Genomic DNA, 8,214 nt, shown 5'->3' on the forward strand with positions numbered 1-8,214 from the left:
ATTCTAAGTCAAGCCCCAATAGATCAACTATCTTTTCAGAATAATCCCTGTCACTGGAGCATATTTTAGGATACCTACAGAAAGCAAGGACCAATGAGAAACAAAGGTAGAGAAAAAACAGTACCCCCATATTTGAACCCACGTGTCAGCTCACCGAGGCGAAAGATCGCTCAAACCTCTGTAAGCCCCAGTGTGACTCGCAATTTCTCCTTCCACGGCCCAACTCGGAGGACTGACTCGGCCCCGAAATCCCACCGCCGATTTTCCAGTCCCGCCGAGTCCGACTCGGTTAATCGCTGTAAGATCGTCCAAATTCTCACTCTCTTACCGCAATTTTCGAGCTCAGTGTAGAATTCTGGTACTAGATCGGTGATCTGTTCGACTTAGGGATTTGTTTTCCTATATGTTTTGGTTGCTGAGAAAAAAGTGGGAAAGGCAGGGATTGTTGAATTCCGAGTTTTAAATTTTTCGTAGTTTGTAGGAAAAGAGGTTTCTAGGTTTGGACTTGGCTTCGGAGAATGAACAGAGCCACGTGATGATTTCCATTTTATTTTCTCATTGATTTTCCCAGCAACCAAACAAGTGGTTATGTATTATCAATTTCTCATTCAGTAATAGCGTGGTTCCTCTTTTCTGAAGCTTTTAGGAGAAGTATATATATATTGCGTGCGTGCGCGCGCGTTATGTGTACTCATTGAGTCATGTGCGTGCTTGTGTAATTTAATGTCAGTTCTTATATTTTAGTCGTATCCATTGAATAGTTTACAATTTTGCAGAGCTTTAAAGTGATTTGCTTTGTTATGATTTGTGAGGAGCCAGGACGGTGAGTTCTTCAGCACCAACAACATGATCAGCAATGATATAGTTTGATTTGAAGGTACTCTTACTAGTTACGTTGAATATCTTTTGGCAGTTTCTTATGCTAGCTTGAAGAAGTTGTAGAATTCCTTGGATTTGAATTTATTAATTGCATACCTTTATATCTCTTCCTTTTCGAGTCTTTGAGTGCGTTTGGTGTTGCAATTAGTAGTTTAAAAATGCGATTTTAAAACAAAATTTCGGAAAATGTATTGTTTGGGACCTGGGAGTGTATATTTAAAAATTGTGATTTGAAAACACAGAGAAGAAAAGTTGCGTTTTCAAATTGCAAACAATAGGGTGCATTTAAAAAAACAAAAACGCACGATTTTAAAGGCTGAATTGTATTTTTAAATGTCAAACTGCGAGTTTACCATACACTTAACTGTGTTTTAAAAATTGCGTTTTTAAATCACTATTTTAAAAATCACTATTTTGAAATCGCAAACTCTAACGGACCCTTTGCCTGTGCTGTTTATGTTGGTTTTTTAAGTAAATCCAACGTCCACCCCTAGAGATTTAAGCAATATCCTTCTATATAGCTAATGAAGTGCATGAAATCTTTGTGGGTACCTGTTGGCATAATTAATGTTTTGTTTTTTCATGGATAGCAATTTGGTGTCAGTTATTGGATAGCTTTGCTATTGAATGAAGTTTTGGTCCTCCGATTTTAACTTTTCTTTTTGTAGAATCTTTTTTGTTAAGAATCTACAAGTACTTTTCATACATGATTGAGATGATTGGAAAACAGCAAATATTCCTCAAAAGTTCCTATGAAAATCCTTATCTTCAGTCAACCTTTAAAAATTTTCACATGTGCTTTGATTGTCTTCCAAAATAGGTTTTGAAGTTCAAATAACCTTTTGAAGTTGCTGACTTGCTGGTGGTGATATGGGAGTAGCTAATAATCGGAGCTTGTATGAAGATTCATGTTTGAAGGAGTACTTATCATAGTTAACTTGTCAATTGTCCCGCGAATATGAGAGCTTTAAATGTTGTCACTTTTTAAGTAGGTTCAATGTCTGCACTCTTATCTTCTAAACATTGCTTAGATTTGCTGGAATTTGGTTCTCTGATAACTGTGAAAATGGCTGGGAAGCATTGTCTTCATAATTTCGTGTGGTTCACCGTGAAACTTGATCTTTAAAGGTGTCTATGTCATATGGACCTTGTTTCAAAATGATGTTCCTTGAATTATGTCAATTATAAAGAAGTTCCCATCCATTATTGTGCTGCAATTTGATTGTTCTATTCAATTTGCATTTCAGGATGGAAGAAGTTTGTCTCAATAGTGAGCCAGTATTTGATGAAGGTGATGAGTATGATGTTGACGGAGACTGCACTGTTGTGGAACATGATGATGAAACTGAGGAAATGCAATCAAAGAGGGGATCTCCACCACCAACTGTGGGTTTGGAGTTCGATTCTTTTGATGAAGCTTATGATTTTTACAATATGTATGCTAAAGAACAGGGTTTTGGCATCAGAGTGAGCAATTCATGGTTTAGATCTAAGAAAAAAGAGCGTTACAGAGCAAAGCTTAGCTGCAGTAGTGCTGGTTTCAAGAAAAAGAGTGAAGCCAACAATCCAAGACCGGAAACAAGAACTGGTTGTCCTGCAATGGTAGTCATCAGGCTGGTGGACTCCAAAAGGTGGAGAATAGTTGAAGTTGAGCTTGAACACAACCATCAGGTGAGTCCACAAATCAAACGGTTTTATAAGTCGCATAAAAAGATGATTATTGCAGCCAAAAAAGCACAACCACCACCAGAACCTGTTGCAGAAATACATACCATTAAGCTGTATCAAACATCTGTTGCAAAAGCTGGCCGTAATGGATACTCGAATTTCAATGAAACCGAAGGTATCAATCCTGTTGATAACTCAAAACATTTGGAACTTAAAGAAGGAGATGCTCATGCAGTTTATAACTACTTTTGTCGCATGAAGTTGACAAATCCTAACTTCTTTTACTTGTTTGATCTTGATGACGACGGGCGCCTGAGAAATGTGTTTTGGGCTGATGCCAGGTCCAGGGCTGCATATGGTTACTTTTGTGACACAGTTGCAATCGACACAACATGCTTGGCAAACAAATATGAGATCCCTCTGATTTCTTTTGTTGGTGTGAACCACCATGGGCAGTCTGTGTTGTTGGGCTGTGGCTTCCTTGGACACGAGTCAGTAGAGTATTTTGTTTGGATTTTAAGGGCATGGCTTAAATGCATGCTTGGACGCCCTCCGCTAGTGATTGTTACCGATCAGTGTAAACCCTTGCAAAGTGCAGTCTTGGAGGTTTTTCCAAATGCTCGCCATTGTTATTGCATGTGGTATATCATGCAGAGAGTTCCAGAGAAATTGGGAGGGTTGAAGGGATATGAAACAATCAAAAGACAACTGAACAAAGCGGTATACGATTCATTGAAGATAGCCGAGTTCGAAACTGCTTGGGCCGACATGATCAAGTGGCATAGACTAGGGGACAACAAATGGCTTCAAACATTGTATGAAGACAGGCAGTTGTGGGTTCCAGTTTACTTGAAAGACATATTTTTTGCAGGAATGATCCCTATCCGAGAAAACGAGGGCTTGACTGCTTTTTTTGATGGTTATGTACATAAACACACATCTTTTAAAGAATTTGTTGATAAGTACGATCTGGCTCTACATAGGAAGCACCTCAAAGAAGCCATGGCGGATCTCGAGTCGAGAAAACCAAGCTTCGAATCGAAAACAAGAAGTAATTTTGAGGTGCAGCTCTCTAAGATATACACAAAAGAAATCTTCAAGAGGTTCCAATCCGAGGTTGAAGGGATGTACTCCTGCTTCAACACAAGGCAGGTGAGTGTTAATGGGCCCATAATGACGTACATAGTGAAAGAACGAGTTGAAGTGGAGGGAAATGAGAAGGAAGTTCGAAATTATGAGGTTTTGTACGAGACAACACAAGTGGATATCCGATGCATTTGCAGTTTGTTCAACTACAAGGGCTATCTATGCAGGCATGCACTGAATGTTCTTAACTACAATGGGGTGGAAGAAGTCCCACCTCGCTACATTCTGCCGCGTTGGAGTAAAGACTTCAAGTGCAGGTATGTTCTAGACAATAATAATAATAACTCCAGTAATATTGACGCGTATAACCCACTGTACTGCTATAATTATCTGCACAAACATGCTCTTCCAATCGTGGAAGAAGGGGCACAATCCCAAGTACATTATAAGATTGCTTTGCAAGAATTGGAGGAGTTGTTAAACAAGTTTAATGTTGTAGAGAACGACTTTGTATGACAAAGAAATACCAAAATCTTAATTATAGTGACACTGCTTTTTAACTCTCTCTCTCTCTCTCTCTCTCTCCCTCTCCATTTCACATGATGTATTTAATGGTTCAAATTTTGTTTTATTATATCTAATGTTGTAAATAGGGCCACGTTTTTTAAAATCTCAAATAACGTGACAATATATATATTCAATAAGACTTGGCGTACGTGATTTGTATTGGAGTGGTCAAGAGGAGAATATTTGTAATGTTTATGACAAAAAAAGAAGTATAAATAATTTTTTTTTATCAACCTCTTCCTCCGTCATCAATTCCCTCTCTAGGTAAATATATTCTCCATTTGATCTCTCATCCCTCGATTCGAACGCAGCCCTAGGGCACAGATTTACAACAAAATTCTCTGAAATTCACCAAGTTGATACTACTTACAGTCTTCGGTACCACAAATCATCAAATGATTACTTTGTCATGAAAGGGAAGGAGGGGTAAAGCTGTTTTCTTGATTCACAGTACAAGGGAAAAGTATAGAAAGAGAAGACACAAACACGCACCAAAAAACTATGATCAAGCAATGGCTTGAAAAGACATACAACGTTAACCATTTCCAAGTCTACTATGAGTAATGCAAAAAAGGCACTCATACTGACGATTGAATGTTTAAAATCGCACAAACAGGAGGAATCTGAGATAACTTACGGCAATGGAAGCTGAAATAAAAGAACCCAATATACCCACACCAAAAAGAACATTAAGTAAAAAAGTAAAATACAAGAAAGCACATCCAAATCTCGTTTGAGATCACCCTCACTTCAGGCAGCTGGGCAGTGTAAGACCATGGCAAACGAAGGCCAGCACAATGTAAACAATCACTAGCAGCAAGAGTATCAATCCAGCCCTGCAAGATTCAAAGCATTTCATCAATGGCTAAGAGTTTTTATCCATCTCAGCACCTACACAATGCTAACTTACATGAAACATGGCTTCTCCAAACCATACGGGTAAAATTAATAATATGACACTAAGTGACTCTGTCATAGCCCAAATTTCCAAAGCATTAGATTCTGGAAACTAGGAGGAAGTAATTAGAGACAATGAATAAATGGGTCGACTCCTATTGGAAGAATATATGTTGCCATTTCAAATTTATTTGATACCATTAAATTATCTTGAGATAAAGCACAAATGCTGACAATATGTTGAATATCATCATATACTATCAAACTAAATAATGAGGCAAGCTTTCCCATTTGGCCTATATGAATTTTTAAGTCCAACTTTCAAACTTGGGTACTGTTATGAAATAATTATCTGGTACTGTTATGAAATAATTATCTATATAAGGTAGTGGAGAAAACTAGTAAACCATTCTAGGAATATTTAGCAAAATAGTTAATCCTCAAGACCCCTTTGAAAGATATTTATATAGTGAGTTCCACACCAATATACCAACCAACACCTAATGCATATAGATGCATAAACAAGCTATGCTTTATCCATGTTCCCTTCAAAGCTAATTTGAATTCAAAGAGGATTTAGTTCAAGAACATACGTGAGCTTGACGTTTCTCCACCAAACGGTGCTTCTGAAACGGCGAGCTTGCTTTCTGAAGCGGAAGGTATTTCCTTGCATATTAGCAGTTTTGTCCACCAGCAATTCCAGGCGATCGCCTCTATCTAGAACTTTGTCAATATTCTCTATCATGACGTTTCGGACCTAGTCAAACACAATTTCACCAAATTGGTGACTTAATAGTCTTCTTAAGAAGGAAAAAAATTCAAGAACTCAGCAACTTGTAAGAGACTATATAAATCATCAGAATGTTGGTCATCTATTATGAATCATTACATTTGACAAGCAGGTAATGCTTGAAGGAAAAATTAGATGTAACATGCAACAACTCATAAATGTTTTTGGATGAATAAGGGTCCATTTGAATTTTGCGGTTTCAACAAATGCGATTTAAAATCGCAATTTCGCCTTTAAAATTGTGCATTTTAAAAAACATACCCACTTGCCTCTAATTTAAAAACGCATACTTTTTTTTTAACGTTTTGAAACCACAATTCTATAAAAACGTATTCCCAAACGATACACTTTTCACAATTTTGTTTAAAATTGCACTTTTAACTTCTGAAATCACTGGGGCCAAACAGACTCCAATTCATTTCTTTAGATATTGAAGTTCAATACACAGCAAAACAGCTTAACATACTCAAATACCCTGTTCCTAACAACCTATTCGTCACAAATACAATTCAAAACTACTCATAAATGTTGTTACTTCTAAACCAAGAATATACCTTATACACACCCAACAGTGCAAAACTAATTCTTTACATTCATTGTGAATTCATAGAGGACCAAAAGCATTACATCAGAACAGGAAGCCCAAAGTACTCTGTATTTCTTCTAAGAAAGCATACATGGACAGTAAACTGAAAGACGTTAAATATTGAATTCATAGTTTGATGAAGAGCATTGAGAAATTACCTGACTCATTTCACCTTTTAGTCGATTTATCCTATCAGCATTCGGGTCATTAGAGTAGTACTCCATTTGCTGGTTCAAAACCCTTGAGAATTCATCATTCATACCATAAGCTTGTGCCGAATGAACTGCACGGCCATAATTCCTCACAAATCTCTGGTGAATTTCTTCGAGAAACGCAAACGGAATTCTTCCTGCACAAAACATCGATTGTACAAGTAAGATCTCCATCATAACTTCCTTTCTTTATCTTTTTCAAATAGGCGATACGCGATCAAATCAAATCATAAATTCTTGTTTGTTCCAACATTTCTAATAACAGAAAAAAGAGAAAAGTACAATGAGAAAACCCTAAAGCACTGACAAATTGAATAAAATTCTCAAATGAATCGAACGAAAATTGAGATCAAATCAATATCAAATCTGATTGATGCGGTAGCTGAGATCGAATTCGGAAAATGATTGATTAAGAAAAGCAAACTAAACGGAGAGAGAGGAGAGGGGACTAACTTCCGGCGACCTCGTCGGCCATACAGAGGACGGTGAGGCCGTCGGTGCGCTTGACGTGGAAGATATAGCGGTCCTGAGAGTAGGACACGTGCGTGTCGGTGTTCCCCGGTATCTTCTCCAGGATCTGCCTCGCGATCACGCTGGCGTTCGTCGACGTGGCGCTGAACTCCGCCAGCACCACCGATCCCCGTGACACCAGCGCGTAGAGTATCGCCATCTCTCCAAACCTTTCCTCTCTTACCAATCAAACTTCGATTCCCTCTCTATAAACAATTTCTCTGCCTTCTCTCCTATCAACCGGGGATTCATTCAGCTCATGCTCTGGAAAGGGTCTTCCTTTTACTTCCTTTGTCCCACACCGGAGACGATAGTTTTTTTTTTTTTTTAAAGACTGTTTTTATGTTCCTAAATCCTAAAATTCGTATTTATTTTTTAATTTGAATTTGTCCAACACACAAGAATTATGTTTATTTAGTTGAAATTGGTAATTTCATTTCTTCTTTTTACTAAGATGATAATACTCTTTACTGAACAGTTTTTTAAAAGATAAAGTTTAACTCAGCTGGAGGAAATTCTCTCGCTTCAATTTATTAAATTGATATTTCTCTTTAAATTGTATAATTATTAATTTTCAAGTTAATACAATTTTTTTTTTTTTTTTTTGCTTGGGTGTTTTTTTAACGGTTTAAATTTAATTTCAAGTTTTTCACGAGAAAGAAAGCGATAGTGGAATTGAATCTAGATCATTAAAAATTACAAGAAATCTTATGTAGTGTTTTTTAATAGGAAAAAATACATTTTACCCCTTATGAACTATCCACCAATTTGCACTTTGACCTCCAATGTTTAAAAAGTAATACTTGACCCCCTCCTAAACTTTCAAATTGTTGCAATTCGACCATTCTGACTTTTTTTTTTTTTTTTCCCAAAATGCCCCTAACCCAAGTTAAAAAAAATTAATAAAAAATTAAGGGGTTGCCGGCCGCCCTAGTTGGGCGAAGCCACCTCAGACCGGCCATCCCTTAATTTTTTTATTTTTTATTTTTTTTTAACTTGGAATGAGGGCATTTTGGGGA

General features: G+C 37.2%; 2 protein-coding genes across 4 annotated transcripts; one reads left to right on the forward strand and one right to left on the reverse strand.

The window, feature by feature from the left end:
• Positions 1-159: 159 nt before the first annotated feature.
• LOC132191125 (protein FAR1-RELATED SEQUENCE 6-like) lies at positions 160-4,198 on the forward strand. 3 transcript variants are annotated; one of them, XM_059606141.1, is made up of 4 exons: positions 160-298; positions 777-877; positions 1,700-1,867; positions 2,127-4,198. In XM_059606141.1, exons 3-4 carry the CDS (start codon positions 1,851-1,853, stop codon positions 4,147-4,149), a joined length of 2,040 nt encoding a protein of 679 aa, XP_059462124.1. In that variant the 5' UTR covers positions 160-298; positions 777-877; positions 1,700-1,850; the 3' UTR covers positions 4,150-4,198. The 3 variants fall into 3 exon arrangements, with proteins under 3 accessions (XP_059462124.1, XP_059462125.1, XP_059462126.1); XM_059606142.1 differs by having other exon boundaries at positions 820-877; XM_059606143.1 differs by lacking the exon at positions 1,700-1,867 and having other exon boundaries at positions 161-298.
• A 478-nt stretch (positions 4,199-4,676) lies between these two features.
• Positions 4,677-7,517, reverse strand: LOC132189626 (vesicle-associated membrane protein 711). Its single transcript, XM_059604376.1, has 4 exons — positions 7,139-7,517; positions 6,632-6,822; positions 5,691-5,854; positions 4,677-5,036 (listed from the first exon to the last, which is right to left on the reverse strand). Exons 1-4 carry the CDS (start codon positions 7,353-7,355, stop codon positions 4,946-4,948), a joined length of 663 nt encoding a protein of 220 aa, XP_059460359.1. The 5' UTR covers positions 7,356-7,517; the 3' UTR covers positions 4,677-4,945.
• Positions 7,518-8,214: the final 697 nt, after the last annotated feature.

Source organism: Corylus avellana, chromosome ca8 (genome assembly GCF_901000735.1).
Source record: "Corylus avellana chromosome ca8, CavTom2PMs-1.0".
Classification (NCBI taxonomy): domain Eukaryota; kingdom Viridiplantae; phylum Streptophyta; class Magnoliopsida; order Fagales; family Betulaceae; genus Corylus; species Corylus avellana.

Coding starts and splice junctions, on each gene's coding strand:
- LOC132189626 (XM_059604376.1), bottom strand. CDS start 7,355: ATGGCGATACTCTACGCGCTGGTGTCACGGGGATCGGTGGTGCTGGCG. Junction 6,823..7,138: donor GGCCGACGAGGTCGCCGGAA/GTTAGTCCCCTC, acceptor TGTTTTGTGCAG/GAAGAATTCCGTTTGCGTTT. Junction 5,037..5,690: donor TGGAGAAACGTCAAGCTCAC/GTATGTTCTTGA, acceptor TGAATCTTGCAG/GGCTGGATTGATACTCTTGC.